Source organism: Myotis nattereri, assembly GCF_964212035.1.
Source record: "Myotis nattereri genome assembly, chromosome: 4".
NCBI lineage: Eukaryota > Metazoa > Chordata > Mammalia > Chiroptera > Vespertilionidae > Myotis > Myotis nattereri.
The window spans coordinates 34,096,656-34,120,388 of NC_138079.1; the positions used below are offsets into that span (position 1 = coordinate 34,096,656).

The 23,733-nt window shown below is 36.9% G+C and overlaps 1 protein-coding gene and 1 pseudogene across 2 annotated transcripts in view; one reads left to right on the top strand and one right to left on the bottom strand.

Annotated features, from left to right (window-relative positions):
* Window positions 1–23,733, bottom strand: part of ADAMTS6 (ADAM metallopeptidase with thrombospondin type 1 motif 6) — a gene marked incomplete at its 5' end in the record, with an annotated part of 219,642 nt that extends 195,909 nt beyond the window's left edge. The window contains 6 exons of the mRNA XM_081090221.1: window positions 5,425–5,570; window positions 6,302–6,385; window positions 6,894–7,090; window positions 10,807–10,975; window positions 20,736–21,100; window positions 23,637–23,733. Coding sequence (XP_080946347.1) covers window positions 5,425–5,570; window positions 6,302–6,385; window positions 6,894–7,090; window positions 10,807–10,975; window positions 20,736–21,100; window positions 23,637–23,733 — 1,058 coding nt within the window. The remainder of the gene's footprint in view (window positions 1–5,424; window positions 5,571–6,301; window positions 6,386–6,893; window positions 7,091–10,806; window positions 10,976–20,735; window positions 21,101–23,636) is intronic.
* Window positions 18,755–19,585, top strand: LOC308518049 (ferritin light chain-like; annotated as a pseudogene). The gene has a single exon. The product of its transcript is annotated as a ferritin light chain-like (transcript).

The following is a 23,733-nucleotide window of genomic DNA, read 5'->3' on the forward strand; positions in this document are numbered from 1 at the left end:
AAGCACCTACCTACAGCAACATAATGGAGCAAAAATGGAGAATAACTACCCAGAAGGGATCACTGGGGAGGTCGGCTTAGTGGAGATAGCTGATGACAGCTAGGAACAAAGAAAAAGGGCGGGAACCACAAAATAGAGACCATCGTGGTCCTCAGTGGCCTGCTCTGCATCCTGTGCCCCTGAGGGCCTCAACAGCCCTCACCACAGCTGCAAGTTCCGCAGCTGCAGCTTCCACAGGAGGGGACCCCATAGGGCTCCCCAGCTTCCACAGCATGGGCCCCAGCAGCCTGCTCCACAGAGGACCCTGGCTGCTTTCCCATCCAGGTAGCCCACAGCCATCACTGCTCCACAACTGGGAAAGAAGCTGCTGTGGTGGTGCCCTGGGGCGAGGGCTGCCAGCACCTTCCAAACCTGAGCACGCTGACTCCAGAGCCACAGTAGCTCCGCTGACTCCTGCACTCCAAACCTCGGTTCCAAGGCCGCTCTGCATTCACCCATGCTCCAGACGCCAGCCTCGTGGCTGCTCCACACATGCCCGCACCTCACAAACCAGAGCCAACACCATTGCCCGCATCGTGGGTCCAAATGCTGCCGCTGCTCCGTGCATGCCCATGCGTCAGACTCTGTCTTCATAGCCACTTAGTACATACTGCATTTCACATGCCATCACCACTGCAGGGCAACCTGTACACCAGCTCCTAGAGCTGCTGTCACACTGCAGGCACTGGCACTATGTCCCCGGCTCCACCACTCCTCCACGGGTGTCTGCAAGCTGGACCGGGCACCAAGAGGAATCTCCTCCCCAGCTGCATATCACATACCCCACTGGGAGGAAAAGAGACCAGGTGGTCCAACCAACCTTCACTGCTGCTGCAGACAACTGCAGCCTGGGCCTTTGAGAACCCCTGACATCTCCCAACATTACCTTCAGCTGATGGAGATGCATGGAGACCACCCTGCTGGCAGTTTTGAGTTTCCTCAAAAATTTAAAAGTAGAACTGCCATGTGATTTAGCAATCCTACTTACAGGTAACATATCCAGAGGAAGTTAAATCAATAAATTAGTACCTGGAAGAGATGTCTGCACTTCAGAGTTCATTGCAGCACTATTCACTACAGCCAAGATATGAAAACAGCCTAAGTGTCCATCAACAGATGAATGGATAAAGAACATGTGGTGTACTTATGACCCAGCAATTCTACTTCTGGTATTCCAAAAAACCCAAAACACTCATTCAAAAGAACTCCTAATTGGTAGTCACAAAATAGTCATGTGACATAAAGTATAGCATAGGAAATATAGTCAATAATATTGTAATAACTACATATTGTGCCAGGTGGGTACTGGAAATATCAAGGGGAAGACTTTGTAAAATATATCATTGTCTAACCACTATGCTGTTCACCTGAAACTAATACAAAATAATTCTGAATATAAACTGCAATTGAAAAATAAAATTTAAATAAAATTACAATTGTGGCCCTAGTTGGTTTGGCTCCATGGATAGAGTGTCATCCTGCAGACCAAAGGACCCGGTTTGATTTCGGTCAAGGGTATGTACCTTGGTTGCAGGCTCCTCCCTGGCCCAGGCCCTGTGTAGAAGGCAACCAATCGATGTGTTTCTCTCACATCAATGTTTCTCTCTGTCTTTCCCTCTCTCTTCCACTCTCCCTAAAAATCAATGGAAAAATATCCTCGAGTGAGGATTAACAAAAACAAAACAAAAATAAACAAAAACTGCATTTGTGGTAGACAACCTCTGGGGAAAAAAAGAAATGTGTAATATACAGTCTATACATAATAAAATATTATTCAGTTATAACAAGAAGAAAGTCTTATCATTTGCAACAACAGGGATGAACCAGAAGGGCATTATGCTAAATGAAATACACCAAAAGAGTAAGTCAAATACTCTCTGATCTCACTTATATGTGGAATCTTAAAAAAAAAACAAGAGCAAAACAAACAAAACAAAACAAAAAAAACCTCATAGAAACTGAGAATAGAATGATAGTTGCCCAAGGTTGGGGGTGGGGGAAATGTTAGTCAAAGGATACACACTTTTAGTTATAGGATGAATAAATTCTGAGGATCTAATACACAGTATGACTATAGTGACTATAGTTAATAATTCTGTATGTATACTTGAACTTTGCTAAATTAGTAGATGTTAAACAGTCTCACCCCCCAAAAAGAAATAAGAAACGAAGTAACTATGAGGTGATAGTGTGTTAATTAACTTGATTATGGTAATCAGCACAAAATGTATATGTATACCAATTCATCATGTTGCGTACTTTAAATATACACAACTGTATATTTGTCTTTTATACCTCAATTATTTTTAAAAAGATTAGATAAAGTTAGCTGATATAGCCCTAACTGGTTTGGCTCAGCGGATAGAGCGTCGGCCTGCAGACTGAAAGGTCCCAGGTTCGATTCCGGTCAAGGGAATGTACCTTGGTTGCGGGCACAGCCCCAGTGGGGAGTGTGCAGGAGGCAGCTGATCGATGTTTCTCTCTCATCAATGTTCCTAACTCTCTATCCCTCTCCCTTCCTCTCTGTAAAAAAATCAATAAAATATATTTTTTTAAAAAGTTAGCTGATGTATAACACTTATTTTATATATATATATACTTATGTATAAAAATAAATGTATATAAAAATTTAAATATATATATAAAATTTTAATATGCTCTTTGGTGTTAATTCAATATTTTTGATACCATGTAAAATAACAAAAATTTTTTTTACTTTAGTTTCTTTCTGTCTAGTCACAGTGATCTGATAACTTTGCAGCACACAGTTTATTTTACATTTATATCAGTAAAATAAAACAATGAAATTTTATTTGTTAAGAGGAGATAACATCTTGAGCTTTTCTACTCTTTTCCAAAAGTAACTAGTATTATTACCTAAAAAACTATAGTTCCAAATGGTTTTCTGCTTAAAACATTTAAATCCCTAGGACAAAATTAGACCTAGTGGAGATAAACATATCCATTAATTTTTCTTTGGAATTCTCGATAGATACATTATACATTCTCCCTAGTGAGCCGCCATTTCAAGCAAACATAAATCACTATCGTACCTCTAAATGGCGGAGTCCTAGCCCTGAATATGTTAATAAGTGAATTACATAAAACAGTTTTCAACATTACTATAAAATTGTCTATGGGATTCTCATAATTACTTTTACTAAAAGTAGTAGTATGATTTAAACATATTCAATTTCACAAATCAAACATTTATAAGCACTGGTAAAACCTCCAAACAACAACAACAACAACAAAAACCTAAATATTAGAGATGACGGCCATCTCCTTTGGCTAAGTCACTCTGTGGCCCTAATAATTCAAAATTACTTGTAGACTTTTAAATAAAGTAAAAGTTAGTTTGAGACTTCAATAACAATTCAAATCCATTCTATACTGCCCAAAGAGACATATTTCTAACCTCCACTACATAACCAATATAAAATGACATGAGATATCAACCCGCTAAAATACTGTCCTATTAAATCCTGAGATCATTTCTAGTGCTGGTCTGACCATTTCAAGACAAGTTTACAAAGAAAATTTTATGTTCAAATCTCAGGCATCAAAAAAAGCACTAAAAGTTCTTACTGAAGCAAAGGTCTCTGCAGAGGATCAAAAAATATCTGGGCCAATTCAGAGTAACAAGTCAGACAGCCAAATGCAGCCAGTGCAAAGACAGGGTGGCTAACTGCCCAGATGTACTTCACTCCTCAAATACTCACAAATGTGCACTGCTGCTGTAACTCCCGTCATTTGATGCAAAAGTTACAAATCCAATGCTGATACAATAATAAAAATGTGAGCATCAAGAGCCACTGGGCATTGTCTTTGTGATGAGGTAGGGCTTTATAAATATAAATACAGGAGCCAATGTAAATATCTGTAATCATTTTCCTAACCATATTAATAGACATTTTCCTCAAGTAATTTCATTGACATTAATGATAGCTGTATATATTTTTACACAAAGCTTTCTATATTTGCACAATTTCTAAAATATTTTAACTTCTCAAATATATGTGGGAATCATTCCAGATCACAAGATGCCGAGGAATTGCAGAATTTATCAAACTGATATATCAACACATATGAATATAAAACTGTGCCATTTTGTTTTTATTCAACAAGCATGTCATAAACAAATTATTCTGGTTTATGATGTCAGGTAGATGAAGGCAATTAAAGTAAGTCTAACTGTTAAAAAAATAGACTCAGAAACTTTACAACTCTAAGAGAAATTTTTTTTAAGCTAAATTCACTCAAGACTCTGGGTCTAAAGATTCTAATCCCATAGTCTTTCTACTCCCTCCATAGTGTTTGATGTAGAGCCATGAGCACACCAGATGAAGTATATGTTAAATACCGCCTTGCAAATTAAAAGAAACAATCAAAATAACAAGGGCTATTTATTGCATTTAGCTAAGATAGAACAATGCTTCCACTTTGTTTATTGTTCTTTGTTATTTATTGTTTTCAATATTAAATGCTGATTAGAGGTCAAAAGACAAACTTATCTTAAAATGATTTAAGCATACTTCTAGTCAATCATAACTCAAGTATAAAAAATCCAAGACAGCATAATATAATCAAAATAGACAGAAACACCAGGGTTTGAGTCCTGTTTGTTCACTTATTAGCTGAATGATCTTGAGCAACTTAGTATTTTGAACCAGTTTCCCCATTTCTTACATGGGGAAAATAATAACAATATCTACTTCACAGAGTTGTTGGAAAGTAAGGAATAAAATGGATCTGAAAACAGTTTTGTAAAACTGGTTAAGAAACAGATGCAATCATTGGGTTACCATCAAATAATGTTTGCCTGAGAGACAAGCTATTCAACATATAGTATAATAAAGCTTCATATATATATATATATATATATATATATATATATGTATGTATATATATATGTAAAACATATCTTAATTTAAATAGTTTTAATTAAATAAACATTCATCTAAGTAAACAGTGTAACTACTGATGTCCACTCTTTTAACACTTGGAGTTAAGAATAATTAATATATGTTATAACCAAGAGTGATGACATTTTTAGTTTTAAAACATATTTTTCTCATGCTTTTAAAAATCTTGCATTTAGTATGTTCAATTCACAAAGCAAATATGTGCTTCCAATTAAACCCTATGAACAGACCTTAGTAGAAGGTAAGATATTTATTAAATTGCTATCTCAACTAAATCTTCCTTTTTCTTATTTGATGCAAACACAATAACAGTGTAATATATTCTTTCTCAGTGGTGAATAATAAATTACCATTTTACTTTCTCTATATTCATTGCCTAAATAAGGCTTTAGATAGAACCAAATATAGTTACAAAATCAAACACAACAATCAAAGGTAAAATACTTGCAACAAACCATACCTAGTCATAAGAACCGCATTATCGTGGTGGGCAATCCCATTTTCTGGAATGATGTTTCCATCAGTTTGGTGGGAGAGAATGGATTTCTGCCATTTACAGAAGCTATTGAGGGACTTGTCTGCATGGTGGTTTATCTCCAAGTTTGGCTGCAATACAACATGCATACCAGAAATGTTCCAAACAAATTACTAAGGTCAGTTGTTAAAACTTTTGAAGACTAAAGTGGGGCTATAATTAGAAGCAGTGGTTTCTAGGAATACTCTCTTGCCAATTTTTATCTCTGTAATATCTGACCTAGAGCTAATTTAGTGTACTATTAAACAAACATTCTTTCTAGTTCTAGCTTTAAGATAATGTGAATATGTGTGATTATCAGCATATAAAATCAACCAAAACCACTATTAGAAGGTCTGTTGTGCAAATGTTTATTTTTATACTGAAACACACAGCTAATATACATATATAGCTCTAACATGACATAAGAGGTATATTCTTGGAAACTTTAAGTATGCTAATTGTGCTCTAGCTGGTTTGGCTCAGTGGATAGAGCGTCGGCCTGGGGACCGAAAGGTCCCAGGTTCGATTCCGGCCAAGGGCACATGCCCGGGTTGTGGGCTCAATCCCCAGTGGGGGACGTGCAGGAGGCAGCCGATCCATGATTCTCTCTCATCGTGGATGTTTCTGTCTCTCTCTCCCTCTTCCTTCCTCTCTGAAATCAATAAAAATATATTTTTTAAAAAATTTGCTAAATGCTCAGTGCTGAAAATCATATTCAACTAGAACTTCCTAAGAGGAGCAATAATACAATATATTATTTTATAATACATAATTCTATAGCCTGTCAAGATTTTAGATTTATAAACTAACTCATTCTTACCTGATCATCTGTGAGAACAATTAAGCGGACCACTATAATATTCACAACGTTTCCTATGCTGGAATCACGGTAAAGTTTGGCAACCTGACCTCCAGAAAATAAGAAAAGACACAAAGTCAGACAAAAATCATAGGGTGATTAATATTTTTATAGAGTGGCAAAATAATTTTTCATGAATTTAGCTACTATGTATAAAAACAGTTTTCTTTCATCCCATGTCACTTAGAGCAATACCCTCCAGATGCCTCGGTGAAAGGTCCAAGTCTACCTCAAGAAATATTTTCTCCTAAAGATGAATGACAACACAGTGATTAAGAGGATGAGCTGATGTGTCAAGTTAAAGAAAACCTCATAAACAAGTTTTAATATGACCTAATTAATTAAAAAGTCATACTATCTGAAAATAATAAGATCACCTTTAAATGCATTTTCTATGGAACTGAAACATTAGTAAATCATGTCTTTTTCATTTTAGAGGAATAAATTCTTAAAATCATTATTTCCCAATAAAAATCTATGACCTTAGTTAAAAAAAAAAACACACATAACAAAACTATTAAATTAAAATATGATGTAGAGGGATCAAACTTACAATATTCATTACACTCAAAATGTAATGTTCGATGTCTTTGCGGCCATGATAGGACACCATCATTTTGTCTGCCACGACCAATGTCTCCACAAAGCGCTCAATGCTTATTGATCTCCTCGGTCTGTGTGTGCCATTCATTGGTGGTGCAGAAGGAAAAGATGTGTCATTCAGCCACCAAGGGGTGCCACCTATGAGGTCTACAACAGAAACAATTAACTAGTTCAGATAGGCTCATTAATTACATTTATTTATTTATAGGTCTTTCCTTTAGACATGCTTCTCATAAATTCTCTAGCGTATTAAGATTTTTCAAAGTGAGGGGAGGGGATGAGGAAACTCAGTAGTGAGAAAATTAAACTCTTTAAAGTTTTCAAAATAATTATATAAAAAAATTGAACATTCAATTGCTTATGAAAACAAAATAAATCGAATGAATTACTTAATAAAAATATTTTATTAATATTCAACTGCTTGTAAGAACAAAATAAACCAAATGAACTACTTAATAAAAAGAATTTTCAAATAATCATTTCACATTATTCCAGTAAGTGATTACATCATAATACTTTTAAATTTAGAATAGGTATTTTAAAAAATCACTTAAGGTTGTTTAAAAAGCAACTAGAGCACTAATTTTCTAAACAGCCTAAGACAGTTCTGATGAAGAACATTAATGTTGCAAAAGTCTATTCCTAAGATGAGCATTTATTTTTAAAGTAAGATGCTCTTATTAAACTATCTTAATTAGAGCAATTCTAGTACACTAGCTATCTCAATTCTAAAAAGCTGTGAATAAATTTTTCACTTAATTTTGCAGTCTCCAACTATTTATACTGACAGAGTACCCAGAGTATTTCTTTTCCAAAACCTAGAGGTAGAGGCATTAGAATGATTCCAGCATGACTCACTTTAAACTGCATCTCAGTGTGGACTGTGGGTGGCCCACGGTTTTCTAGACATTTGGTTCTTCAGTGCACAGGAAACCTGTTAGTGCTATGGCATTTGTAAATACTTGCCTCATTTATACTCATTTCCACTTAATAAACTTGAGCAGGTACAGGTCCTCTGCATATCTCACTTATATTTCCTTATATACAGAAAATCTTTCGACCCTCCACTTATTGAAAAATTTAGTAAGAAAAAATTAGATTAATTTATATACTTGACAGAAAGTGGTACTTTATCTTTCTAACTTCTTTAACCTTTCCTTTTAAATATGGCTTTGGGAGAAGTTATAAATTTTAAGAAATAAGATGAATATGACCATGAGAAGAATCAGTCAAATATTTTTGAAACTCAGTAAGTTAGCGCCTTGAACTAAGCTTTTGAAATATTATCACAATTAAGATCAGTAGTTCTTAACCAGACATTTCCCAAACTTATTGAATACAAAACACTATTTTCCCCAATAACATCTAATGACATGACATTCTCACAGAATTTAGGGGACTGCTACCATATTCCCATTATTGGGAAGCCAGTGAAGTGTTTGAAGGTGTGTAGTACAGCCAGATCTAGGTGACAGAAAGACAAAGTTGGAGACAGACCAGTTAGAAGCAATTACAGTGTACTAGGCAAGAGACAATGAGGGTATGAACTAAATCAGCTGGTGCTAGGGGTGGTAGAAATGGCTATTGAATGGAACAGATTAAAAGCAAGGACCATTTATGAAACAGTCTCAGTAATGCAGGGGGGGCAGATTGTAGAAGAAAATCTTCCCCAAAAAGAGCAGAATTTCATGATGGCAATTGGACTCATGCCTAAACCATCTAAAATAATAAAAGCATAATATGCTAATTGGACCAGACGACCTTCCGGACGAAGCCGGGACTGTGAGGGAAGCCCGGGTCCTGGGTGCCAGAGGGAAGCCAGAGCAGGCAGCCAGGGAAGGAAGGCCTACTCTTGCACAAATTTCATGCATCGGGCCTCTAGTTAAAAAATAATGATCTGCCTGAGTAAGACCACTTAATGAGATAGGCACTTCAAAAGGGGATGATTTGCATTGGCCAGTTTGGCTCAGTGAATAGAGCATCAGCCTGCAGACTCAATGATCCTGAGTTCGATTCCAGTCAAGGGCACTTACCTCAGTTGCAGGCTTGATCCCTGACCATGGTCAGGGCATGTGCAGGAGGCAACCAATCAATGTGTCTCTCACATTGATGTTTCTCTCTCTGTCTCTCCCCCTCCCTTCCACTCTCTCTAAAAATCAATGGAAAAATATCCTTGGTTTAGGATTAACAACAAAAGAGGATAATTTGACTATTAAAAAATTATAATAAACAACTACATATTTTAATCCTCATTTTTACAAAATTATAGATAGTTGTACTTATAGCCTAACTTTCTTAAACATAAGATAAAATAAACTACTTCCATAATGTTTAGATTCCTTACTCAATACAAAGACCAATTAAATAATTTTTTTATTATTTACTAAGAAATTTTATTTCATGCCCTAAGTGGATTCACTTGAAGTGGCCTTTTTCTAGTACTAATTATTCTGACCAACAAAGGACCTCAGAGATTACTCAAGAAGAGAAAATGCAGAATAAGAACAGTCAGTTGAGGAAAGAACTTTAAAGAACACTTATACTTGAAGCAGAAAATAAGGAGCCCATGAAGGACACAAAAGAAACAAAAGGGTGATGCATTCGCTAATTGCAAGGCAATCCACTCCGTTTTTTACAAATCTACGTATTGAACCCACCCCATTTTTCAATAAAAGTACTTGTTGGAGAATTCTTCTCTGCATTAAGCTGAAATCTACCTTTGAAATACGATGCCCCTAGTTTCAGCTACTATAACTACACGGAAGAACAAATCTAGTCATATATGTGTGTGTGTGTGTGTGTTTTCTTTTAATGCTAGAAACAGTTACCCCAATAATGATAGCTACAATTTAACTGAGTAACTAATGTGTGATAAAAGGAGTGCTCAGAGAGGTTGGGTAATTTGTCCAAAGCTACACCAAAGCCCGTGTTCTTTCTACTATGCTATGCCATGTCCTCTATTGCTCTAAGTTTTCTAATCTTTAGACTGAACAGCCTCCTAATTCCCTAGCTCTAGTCTTGCTCTTCTTTAATTCAGTCTCTAGATGGCTGCCAGAGTAATCTTTATGAAATCCAGAGCTGACCATGTGATTCCTACTGCATAAAACCTTTCAATGGTTTTCCAGCACACTTAGGATAAACAAACTCCTTAACGTGGTTTATAAGGCCTTTGTGATTTGATTTGGCCTCTTCTAATTTCTCCAGTTTCATCACTCACTACCACACCCCCAACTACTAAGAATCTCACCCCTATTTCTCCAACCCACATTCTAATATCCAGTTATATGAACTGTCAATTCCTGGAACATGACATTCTCTCTTCAGATTCAGAACCTTTGTAAATGCTGTTTCCTCTATATGGAACGCTACCAACTGCTCCCTCTACCTTTGCCAGCTACCCTGTCTTACCCCTTGGGCCTCAGTTTAGAAGTCACTTCTTCCATGAAGCCTTCTTTGGCCACTGAAGTTTAGGTGTGTTGCTCCTTCTATATATGTTTACATCCTCGAATACCACCTTAAAACTCTTCAAGTCTTAGTCAAGTGTCTAGGTTCCTGTCACTAGCATAAAAATATCAAGCTAAGCAAACAGCACCGAGTGCTATGAAACACCTGTGCATGAGAACTATAACTACTACCTGGATGAAATAAGGTAGGCTTCTTTCCCCTTCAAAAGTAATAGAATTTTACACCGATTTCTCTTTCAAAGAGATTCCAAGATTGACTTAACACTACTGATAGGTGACATTTTTAAAGAGGACTCTGGACATTATCATTTTAATTACTCAAATTATTATTTGCTTATTATTATTAACCTTGCCAGAAGAAACAGAATGGCAACACAATACAGTATGTCGCTCACTTACCAGAAACCCCACAATGGGAGTGATCATACATATGCCGTTGCTGAAGGGTAGACTTTTTGTAAATTACATGGGGATGGCCATTTTCATAACTAAACTGTTTGGAATCCTCTGTGGTATTCTTTAATGGTTCAATAAAATATTCTTCATCTTCTGTTGCAATAACACCATGCTAACAGAAAAAGAAACAAAGAATTTGCCAAGAAGAAGCATTTGAATATCATCATTACCAAAAGTTAAAAATAAACAGATACCTCTCCAAAAAGGTTAAAACACATGTTAATAAAAATTAAGTAAATTGTCCATACTCAGCAAAACATTATATAAATTTTCCTTTCTTTTAAAAAGGATGTTTAAGTACCTCTACATGTTATGCCCTGTACAAAGCATGACACATACATTATTTCCTCCAATCCTCCTAACAACTCTATGAGGTTGCAGAGATCTCTATGTGCTCACGAAGACTTATTTTCGTTCCAAATTTTGCACACTTAACTACCTCCTCTGTGTTTAGGTATAACTTTGTAAATCAGCTTGGCCAAGAGAAAATGGGCAGTGTTGTACATGACCTTCAGGCCAAGCTCCTGAAAACCTCCCCAGCAGAATTCCCCACTCTCTGTCCAGGAAAAAAAAAAAAAAAAAAAAGACCTAGGGAAGGTGGAAACCAAAAGAGAAAGAACCTGCGTCCCTGAAGGACCTCAGGAAAGCTGTTGAGCATAGACGCTGATACAAGGGAAAAATAAACTTTTATTGTGATAACTGACATTTTAAGGTTTATGTTTCACCAATTAGTATGTCCTTAATTAATACACCTGCCACATATCACTGTTTTGCCATGAAGTAACAGGCTCAAAGGTTAAGAACTTGCTCAATATTATACAGAGGCAAGTGAAGGAGCTGGAAGACACACAAAACTCTGCTCTTATTCACAGTATTAATTGCCTTACACTTAGTTATTGAGCCAAGTCCTACTCAGCTCAGTCACTTCTCTTTAAAACTTTCTCTAGCTCAACTGGAGTAGCTTCCCCCACCCCCCGAGTTCCAACAGAGCTTATTATTTATTTCTAATTTATTTATTTTTAATTAATTCCACACTGCTTTGCTACATCTCAACTCCTGGAGCTGTGTTTCAATGTATTATAGCTTTTCAACTGCATGTTATCTTCCCAAGTATACTAGATGCTTTCTTAAGGCAAAGGGTTCTATCTCCTACTTCTCTGTATCAGTTACAGCCACAGAAAGTGTCCCACATGTATTACACTAAATAAAAAATTGCTAGTTAAAAGAAATGAGATAGTAAAAGTTATCTGCATCAGAAAAGAGACGTTCCATCCCTGTCTAATAGTATTTTCCTAAGTGTGGCACATGAGAGGACTGCTCTTAATCCGACTAATTTACCCTGTAACACTGGATAAAACACAAACTCCCCGGGTATTTCCTCAGCTGGAAAATGAAAGGGTTGGTGTAAATTAGTGGTTTTAAAACAGCACTCTGGGGAGCCCTAAGGGTTCCATGGAAGTGCCCTCAGGGGACTGCCCCAGACAACAAAGAGAGACCTACACAGCTTGGAGTCCTGGGTTTAGGAATCAGCTGTGCTTTTATTCATCTATATATGAAGTTTCCACATAACATTTCACTTGAGAAAAGGGTTTTGCTTCTTTAAAAAGAAGGGGGGGGGGGATTGAAAGCCTCTGGTCCTGATAATCTCTGAAGCCCCTTTGAATCGAAGCCTCTATGATTCTGTTTAAGGAAATTCATGTTGCGTATAATATGCTTGGAAAGAAAGATAAGGCATAGTCAGAACTGCTCTAACTTGGAGATGAAGTTGGCAGCCACCTGTAGGAAGTGAGCTAAGGAATGTAAAAAAAAAAAAAAACACACACCAAAACAAAAAGGCCCTTAGTCACTTCATATTATTTTCACCATTGTTTGCTTTACTTTAAAAATATTAGTCTCTAAATTAAGTGCAAATACTGACAGGAATAGCATAATCTGCCATTAACAAACGCTAATACCTGAGCATGAATTACTTTACCAGGAAGGTTAGCGGTGTGACAGTAAACTGAACACGGTTCCTGTGGGAAGGAGGGGATGTATGAGAAGTCTTGGTAAGAGGAAAGGTAGAAAGTGGGGTCTAGAGTACTAAAGTCATCCTAGACTGTGGGCAAGTCACTCAAGCCAAGAATCTCAGGTTGCTGGGAAAAGAGAGTCACAAGCCTTGTAAGCAGATACAATCTCTAATTTCAAGTATGGAAAGACTACAGAAGAAAATCCAGAGATTTTGTGTGTTCAGTACCCTGTAAGATGTTCACACATATCATCTCATTTCATCGTTGTTATTTTTTTCATTTCATCTTAATAGCTCTTTGAAGTAAGTACTACTCTCAGTTCCTCTGTGCAGATGATAAGCAGAGACGGAGCAAAGTTAAGTCACAAACTCACTTGATAGACTTTGGAGCTGGACTCTTAGCCACTGTACTATAATTCCCTTATCCTCTGAGGGTGGTTTGTGACTTTATTCATTCACCAACTATGTCCGAATGCCTATGATAGGGCAGGTACTGTTCTAGATGGTGGGGATACAATAATGAACAAAACAAAGTTCCAACTCTATCATGGAGCTTACATTCTGGTGGGAGGAGCTAGAAAAAAAAGAATTCATTCATTAGATAAATAAGTGATCAATCAGGTAGTGATAAATGTTAACAAGAAAAATAAAGCAGTGTAAGAGAATAGAAAGTAATTAGAAGTGAGGGAATTACACAAACTATTTAGGATGGTCAGGGTCATCCTCTCCAATAAGGTGACATTGGAACAGAAATGTGAGTAAAGGGTTGTAGTTTAGTCAAATAAATTCCATGAAGAGAAAAAAGGGCAAGGGAATTGAAGGTGGGTTTGGAGGGAAGTGAAGACATGGATTGGGTGGACAATGAAAAGGATTAGTGGGTCGTGTTGGGCATAAAAGGGCTGTCTCTTAGAGTTGAGATACTAGAGACAGTACGGGAAAGATAGAAGAATGGAACCCTTGAAATTGAGACTATGGCAAGTTGCAGATTAAATTCAACTTTGCTACTCTGGGCCTATAACCTTGCAGCTTCATTTAGCCAGAGGAAAGTACACCAAGATGCCAGCTGGTCTCACTTGAATTTCATCATCATAATCTCAACTGTGTCCTTAACGCTTCATGGCAATTATACTATGTTTCTCTGATTTATTCAGTATGCTGCTCTTCTGGGTAAATATTTCATACTTTCTCCTCTCTTCTTAATACCCTAACACCTCATTTTTCCATCTCCTGTCCCAATAAACAACATGGCACAACCTCCTGCAAAGTCCTACAACAACAAACACCCCACCTACCTGAATCTCCTCCATATAATCTATTTTATATCCTTTTATTATGGATGAGCTGCATGTTCTCCTAGCTACGGACAATTATTGTATTTATGCAGATGAGTCCATCCCTTCTGTATCTATCAAGAACATCACTCCAGAAACTTCCCTTCTCTCTATAATCATTCCTGTCAAACAAAACAAAACAAAACCTCTCACCCCCACTTGTGCCTGCAGCAACTGACATTGCTTGCTTTTCTAAAATCATTATCTGTATAGTCTCTTCTCTCATTCCTTCTTAAACCTTTGCCAACAGGTTTTTGCCTCTTTTCCAAACCCCACCATGACTTCACCATAACTGCTTTAGTCAAAGTCACCAACAACCTCCTCACTGATAAATTCAGTGGTTAGTTTTCAGTCCTACTCTTATTTTGACATTTTTCTCTTGAAATACTTTCTTACTTGGCTTCTAGAATATTTGTCTGGTTGTCCTTCAATTTCTTATTCCACTGTTCTTTGCTGGTCTCCTCCTTATCTTTCTGACCTCCTTAACCCATTGGAGTACCCAAAGATTCAGCCCTTAAACCTCTCCTTTATTCTATCTATTCTCCCCACCTAAGCAATTCCATGTAATTTCCTGTCTCTGTCATCTATATATTGATGACTCCCAAATTTGTAAGTTCATAATTCACATCTCTCTTCTGCATATCCAATATGCAATATAACTTCTCAAATTTAACACGTTCAACTGAACTTCTGATATGTACCAACCCCCAAACTATTCTTTCTATAACTTTTCCATCTCAATTAATGCCTGAGTCTTTCTCATGCCATTTGATGACTGCTATATTTTTCCAGTTGTTCAGGCCTCAAGCTTGGAGTTATCATTAATTTTACCCTAGTTGTGTCCTCTAAAATCTAACATCTGGCCTCCAGTTCCCTTTCTAACTTCACCTTCCATCATTCTTCCTCTCTTTCACTTAGCTCTGGCCACGGTATTCTTGCTTTTCCTCAACACTCTAATATCAGACCTTTGTACTTAAAGATTTCCACCTGGAAAAATTATCCCTAAGATGTCAGCATTTCCCTTCCTCATTTCCCTTAAAGTTTTTTTAAATATATTTTTATTGATTTCAGAGAGGAAGGGAGAAGGAGAAAGAGATAGAAACATCAATGATGAGAGGGAATCATTGATTGGCTGCCTCCTACACATCCCCTGCTGGGGATCGAGCCTGCAACCCTGGCATGTGCCCTGACGGGGAATTGAACCGTGACCTTCTGGTTCATAGGTTGATGCTCAACCACTGAGCACACTGGCCAGACTCCCTTAAAGTTTTTACTCAATATTTTTCCACCTCAGAACTTACCATTACACAGCACACTATGATTTTTATTTATTTATCTTATTGTGTATCTCCTTCACTAGAATGCAAGTTAAATGAAGATAGGGACTTTTGTTTTGTTCACTGTTGTACTCATAGCACCTAGAGCAGTGCCTATTAAACGACAGGTATTTATAAGTATTTCATGAATAGATAAATGAGTAATGGAAAAAGTAGAAAGGCAACTGTGGCTATAACAAAATGAATAGAAAGTCTACTGGGGTCACTGGTCTTTTCTAACTAGCTATATAGTCTTCAGTATCTTCAGAGAGATGAAAGAAAATCATGTTTCATGAAACAAACACAATATATAAAGAAAGGAACAACCAAGACAGGAAGCCTTCTTGAAAATTAGAAATATGACTGCTGTAATTTTTAAATCAATTAAAGGGGGAAAAAAGAACGCAAAATTGGGGAAACCTCATTGAACAAAAGAGAAAAAAGATGAAAAAGAGAGATAAGAGAAGCAGAAAACCAATCACAGAAGGGTAAGGAGAGAAACAAGAAAAGAAAATTTTTAAGAAAACATTTTTTAATTTCTCTAACCTAGAAGAAGGCCTTTAAATTGAAAGCACCCATCAAACACCAAGGAGAGATCAGGAAAGAAGACCCACAGCTTACCACATGATTATAAAATTCTTGAAACAGGAAAGAAAAGATCACTTTCACTGAAGAAAAAAATTTTAAGAAAAAAAAAACAAGTATATGTATGCCACCCAAAATGAACCAATGTTATTTTTTAGATCTTTAAGTCTTTTCCTAAGATATAAAACCATATAAACAAATTTAATGCCCCATATTTCCCTTTCCTGATTACATCATCCATGGGTCTGAAGGAAAATGATTTTGAACTTAGACTCTCACATTCAGGTAAATTATTAATCAAACATGAGGACAACATAAAGTCACTTTCAAATAGGCAAGGACTCCGAAATTTTACTTCCCAGGCACCTTTTTTGAGGTAACTACTTGAAGATGTTCTCTAACAAAACCAGAATGTAAACACAGAAAGAGGAAGATGTGTTACTAGCCTAGAAAAAAATAAATCCCAAGATGAGAGATGTGTAGTAACTCAAAAAATTAAGTAACCAGTAAACTCCAAGAAAAGTATCTCCAAAGAAGAATGGGCAAAAGTAGGTTTACAGTTGTTTGTATGGAAAATAATACAATAATTAAATAATAATACAAGAATAAATTCTGTGTTTTGTGTACTCACAACTGTAAACCTACTTTTAACCCACCCTGTATATCACACAATAGATATAAGAACTAAAAAACTGAATATTAATCACTGTGTTAAAACAATCATATATTTTTTTTCCTCAAGAAGACAAAAAAAAAAAGAAACTTCAGAAAAACAAGACCTAGATAAGAAAGCCGTAGTCCTAAACTGTGACATTACTTAAAACAGCTGATAGACTATAATGTTAGAAATCTTTTCTTTTGAATGGTACAAGGGCTATAACACAAACTATGGATAAGGAAATATGACTAGAAACAAACACTATTGATCTCTACATTGAAAACCATTTTTTATAAACAGTTAAAAACAGAATTGGTTACAAGGGGCCTTTGAAAAGTAGGCTCTTTTTTTGTTTGTTTTTACTGTATTTTTATTGATTTCAGAGAGGAAGGGAGAGAGAGATAGAAACATCAATGATGAAAGAGAATCACTGATGGGCTGCCTCCTGCATGCCCCCTACTGGGGATCAAGCCCACAACCCTGGCACATACCCTAGACCAGAATCAAACCCAGGACCCTTCAGTCCAGAGGCTGATGCTCTATCCACTGAGCAAAACCTGCTAGAAAAAAAGTAGGATTTTTTAAAAAAAAACTTCTACACATATTCATTTGATTAAAAATATAACATGATACAAAATAAGAATGAAGACAAGATTACTAAGACTAGTGGGTAAAAGTGTGATGAGGAATAGGATATTTACATAGTATCTGTTCACAAATTCCTTATCAGCTGCCAAGAGGTAAACAGTAACTTCAGTGGACAAACATGGCAGACCTCACCTTAATCAAGTAATCAAAGTTAGTCAACATAGACCATGCAGTTTCAATAGGAAGCAAAGTAAAAAAGAAAGGTGTTAATAAAGAGAGGGAACGAGAACAAGAGACAGAAAGTCTCAATGAGGATGAAGAACAATCAGGTGGCCCTGGCTGGCGTGGCTCAGTTTGTTGGTGCATCCTGTGCACCAAAAGGTCGAAGGTTCAACTCTCAGTCAGGTTTTGGATTCGATCCAGATCAGGGTACATACAGTAGGAACTGATCAATGTTTATCTCTCCCTTTCTCTCTCTATTTCAACTTCCTAAAATATTATAAAATATCTACCATCTAATATATGGTCTTATTAGATGCTAAGGAAGAAAAATTTAATAAAATACAAATCCTCTAAATTTTCTGACCAAATTTATTGTATCTTCAAATTTAATTTATCTTCTCCATTCTCAGTGCCTTAATTTTGTAAAGGCCTTCATTATCTCCTAAATGTTCTAACTCATCTTCACACCTCCAATCACTCCTGTCCCCTCAAATTTCACAATGGAATTAGTGTGTGTTTCTTTCTAAATCTCAAATTTGTTCCTTTCACCACCCTGTTAAAACTATGAATGGCATAATTAATGTTAATGCCAAATTTAGAGGGCTTGATCAATGACTGAGAATGGTACTTTTCTATCATATTTAACAGCAAATGTCATTTAAACATATGAAAGCTTTTAAAACACATAAGTACTTTGGATAATTTATTTTTATTCAAAAAGATAAATCTATTTTGTATATAAAGCCTAACACTGTATACAGAGAAACTAGTGATAAAAGTACTCAATGTTTCTACTTATAGGAATTAACCCCAAATCTTAAAATCTAATCATTTTGACCCACTAACAACTATAGAAAATAGACAATCTGAGCAAATTCTTATTTATACTTATAATGAAAATTTTCCTAAACTGTGTGGTTCCTAATACTCCTTTCCAATTTAGGATTTATTTAACTCCAACTTTAATTATGAATTTTTTATATTAACCTAGAAATAAGAATATGAATGTGATAGAATATAGAAAAAAACAGTTTCTGAAAGTATGACTTGAGCATCAAAATGTTTGTGCTCTTGCCTGGACAGTTTGGCTCAGTGGATAGAGCGTCAGCCTGCAGACTGAAGGGTCTCCGGTTTAATTCCGGTCAAGGGCAAGTACCTCAGTTGCAGGCTCCCAGCCCTGGTCAGGGGGCTTGTGGGAGGCAACCAATCAATGTGTCTCTCCCACTTCCCTCCACTCTCTAAAAATCAATGGGGAAAAAATATCCTTGGTTGAGGATTTAAAAAAAAAAAAAAGTTTGTGCTCTTGGCAGATCCCTCAGATCTGTCTCTTGCTTCAACAGTGTTTGGATGGAACAGACCCAGGGACACCCCTTCTTCCAGCCTCGCACCAGTCACCACCTTCGGAACCACCTCAAGCCATCCTCTCAGCCTCTGAGACCAGCCAATGCCGTTTTTTAACCTAAACTCCTTATTGCCGAACAACATGAGCTCCCAAATTCGTCAGAATTATTCCACCCAGATGGAGACTGCCCTCAGCCACTTGGCCAAGCTGCACCTTCAGGCCTCCTACACCTACCTCTCTCTGGGCTTCTATTTGGACCACCATGTGGCTCTGAAGGGCGGGGCCACTTCCGCAAGTTAGCAGAGAAGAAGCCTGAGGACGCCCAGTGTCTCTTATTAAAGATGCAAAATCAGCTCCGTGGCCGAGTTTTTTTCCAGGACGAGCTGAAGCCGACAAAGATGAGTGGAACAAAACTCAGGACGCCATGGCAGCCGCCCTGGCCTTGGAGAGGAACCTGAACCAGGTCCTTCAGGAGCGGCAGGCCCGGGTTCTACCCGCGCAGACCCTCAGCTCTGCGACTTCCTGGAGAGCCACTTCCGGGGTGAGGAGGTGAAGCTCATCAAGAAGATGGGCAACCACCTGACTCACATCTGCAGGCTGGCCGGCCCCCAGGCTGGGCTGGGCGGGTATCTTTTCGAAAGGCTCACCCTCAGGCACCCTAGGAGCCTTTAGAGCCCAGAGTCCTTTGAGGGGCCCCTCTGGTGTCTGGCTTTTGCCTGAGCCTCTCCCTGAAACCACTAGCCATCCTTTTAACCACCCTCAAGCCCTTTCCCAAGCACCGGACCAAATGGAAATAATAAAGCTTTTTGCAGCCAAAAAAAAATATATATTGTGCTCTTTTACACAAATAGAGCTTTAATGGAACATCTACATTAGCCTGAATATGGTAAAAGCAGTAGAGGAAATATGGGAATATGCTTTGTTTTGCAACCTTGAACTGTGTATTTACCATTAGACTAGAATGGACTCAAATGCCCAGGATAGACCCTACACTCTTGAAATCTAAGTAAAATAAGATTTATAGTCAATCTTCAGATAAATGCAGAAAAATTTTATTTAATAAAGACATATTGGTATAAAAGATTTTGCTTCAAGAATTTATAACCACCCTGGCCAGTCTGGTTCACTTAATTGGAGCACTTGTCCCATATACTGAAGGATGGCGGTTTAGATTCCTGGTCAGGGGACATGCCCACATTTTGGGTTTGCTCCCTGATCAGGGCATGTACAGGAAAGCAATGATCAAAGGCAATCTTTCACATCGATGTTCTCTCTCTCTCTCTCTCTCTCTCTCTCTCTCTCTCTCTCTCTCTTTCTCTCTCTCTCTCCCTCCTCTCTAAAATCAATTTTTTTAAAAAAATTTTTAAAGAATTTATAACCATAAGTAGGTCACACATAATTAAGCTATGCTGACAACCAGAGAAAGACATTATAGAAAGAAACCTAAAGAGGCAATCAGTGTCGTAGTTTCCTGAAATAATACACGCACATACATGTACACATAACCTTAAACTCTTCACCAATGATTGGGTTTTGTTTATGCATGAAAGATACCTTATTTGAACAGAAAAAAACAACAACTTAAATCTAAAATGAAACCTGAGGTTTCATTCATTTTTCTACTAACAATATAGGGTTTTTAATATTGCTCTGACTTTGAAAACTCAATACAAACATTATCAAAAAGACTATCAAAAGCAAAGGCAGCAGCAATAACAAAAATATTTAGATGTTGTATATACATATTTATTAATCTGAGGAAAGACATTTACACTGAGATTTTATATCCCCATAAGAAATTTAAAATTATAACATCACTTACCAACCCAATACAGTTGCTTAAAGCCACTTTGGTTGTACTATGTTGATCTTCCAAGTATCCTGTGTAGTGACAGTTGTCTAAAAAATCATGTTTCCACTGAGGCCCATCTCTCCCCCAGTATTCTACGGTAAAATGTTTGGACACAAAATCCGTGTTGAGAGTCAAGTTTAGGTGAAAGTGCTTGCCATAGGCTGAAAGTTTAAAAAATAACTTAGATGCTGCCTGCTGTGGATCGATAGGGTCCATACTCCGTCTTCTCCTCGAGTGTTTATCATTTTTCACAGTAAAGCTGAGGAAAGCTCCATTTTGGTCAACCCTTATTGGAATAGTTAGCTGGTAGTGTTCTAGGTAAGTCAGGAATTCCTCTTCGTAATCATAAAGCAGAGTATCCAGAAAAAAAACACATGGAAGAAAAGATAATTTAACAGAACAACAAAGTAGCAGTGTAAATAAGAACTATATCAGTTAAAACTATGAACCATCGTGGTGAGTTATGGAAAAAAAATGTTATAGTATACAAAAATAAAAGAGTAAAAGTTTCAAATCTAAAGATGAATTAAGTTTCAATTATTTAATTCCTCAAAATAACATTATTTTAAAAGACTATTTTTATTTTTACAATTTAATTTTAAAAAATGAATTCTAAGGGGAAATTACACAGGAAATATGAATATTTTATATTGAAAGTTAAAACAGTGAAAAACACACATATGCAAAAAAATAGAATTTAGCTCAGATAAAATGTTTGTGAAAGTTATCCAAAGAGTTTATAAAGAATCTCAACAGCCTTGAAGACATTTTTAAAAAATAAATTATCAGCTAGCCACTTTGTGAAACAGTCTGGCAATTCCTCCAAAATTAAACATGGAACTACCATCTGACCCAACAATTCCACTGCTAGGTATACACCCAGAAAAATGAAAACACATATCCACACAAAAACTTGTACATGAATGTTTATGGCAGCATTGTCCATAATAACCAAAAGGAAGAAATAACCCAAATGCCCATCAAATGATGAATAAATGAGTAAAATGTAGTATATTCACTTACATAATGAAATATTATTCTGCAATAAAGGGATACAGTGCTGATACATGCTATGACATGAACGAATCTTCATAATAACTGCCTTCATAATTAAAGTTCATTATCTAACACTATAAAAATATGCTAAGTGAAAGAAACCAGTCACAAAAGATTATATGTTATATGATTTCACTTATATGGAAATATCCAGAATAGGCAAATCTCTAGAGACAGAAGTAGATTAGAGGTTGCCTAGGGCTAGGGGTGTAGAATGGTTTAGAGGGAATTTATGAGTGACTATTAATGGGTACAGGTTTCTTTTTAGGATGATGAAAATATTCTAAAATTGGTTGTAGTTATGGTTATACAACTCTGAATATACTGTAAACCATTTGAATTGAATACTGTAAATGGGTAAATTATATGGTATACCTATTATATCTCAATAAAGCTGTTTTAAAAAGTATCAGAATGACAAAAAATTCAGAGGACTATTAAATATTTTCCTCACTTAGGTGTACTAAATATTACCAATCTACCTTCTTAACTACATCTTCCTTTAGCGGGGTTTACTATCAAGGAAAACCAAATGGCTGCCTGATGCCTTACTGTCTCTACATGGAGCTCACTCACAAATATAAACTCCCATGAAACCATGACCAAATGGAAATAATTTGAAAGATAATATTTATTTTATTTCTCATAAATAAGAGTTCATACCAAATGCTATGGCTTTATTGATCTACTTTGAGATCCACATTTTGTATGTATAGATTTCTAGACATCAATCTATAATAGCCTTGAAAATCTGGTTTCTCAGCACCAAAAAAATGATCTGTTACTATACATTCATGGAAGGGGACTACAAAAAGTCTGCTTTCTCTAATTCTATAAGGATTGGACTGGCTCATGGAAAACAAAATGACATTTCTTCCTGGGTTCTTTCTGTTAAGATGTTTCCTATGATACAAAGTTCAATTCTATGAATGAAAATCATAGGACTCTATGGGTTAGAATTTGAAAAGTTGAACTTCTCACCACTTTTACCTTCTTACCCAGGTTCTAGATCTTAGATCAGAATTCTTAAGTTAGAAAAAGCACTTTTTCACTAAGGGTCCATATTTTAAAAATCTTATATCAGAACTAGAGGCCCAGTGCACAAAAATCATGCACTCGAGGGGGGGGAGGGGCCCCTCAGTCTGGCCTGAGCCCTTTTGCAGTCCAGGAGCCCTTGGGGGATGTCCCACTGACAGCTTAGCACTGCCTCGGAGGCGGGAGAGGCTCCCACCACCGCCACTGCACTTGCCAGCCATGAGCCCGGCTTCTGGCTGAGTGGCGCTCCCCCTGTGGGAGCACACTGACTGCCAGGGGATAGCTCCTGTGTTGAGCATCTGCCCCCTGGTGGTCAGTGCGTGTCATAGCAACCGGTTGTTCTGCTGTTTGGTCAATTTGCATAGTAGCCTTTTATTATATAGGATGTGTCTAGTTTCTTGCTCTTTCATAGTATAAACCTTTGGGTTCCATTTGAACATGACTTTACCTGTACACTCTAGCAATGAATGAACCTATCAATGTTTCGGATTCAGAAGAAGATGCCTGGTCTATATCTTTTGAAAAAGACCAGTCAACTCTAAAATCCACTGGATATTAAATACCAGTGAAACAAGTTAAACAGACTTTTAGAGGCCTTAACATTTATGAAATGTGCACTGAACTGACACTGTAGGCCTCTGCTCCTATCACTGCATATCCCAAAGAAAATGTTCACCCAGACCAAATACTCAGTCCCTTTGATAGTTCAACTGGTAGAGTGCAGGACTGTAGTTGATTAATAGCAATATTTTTTGTCAGTTTCAAAAGCAGGAATCCTACCTTGTGAACTGTATGAGAGCCGGTGGTCACTATGAAATTCCGATGAAGCCATGATGAGGCTCAAAATCCAGGTCAACGTCTTCCACAAAATTTCCAT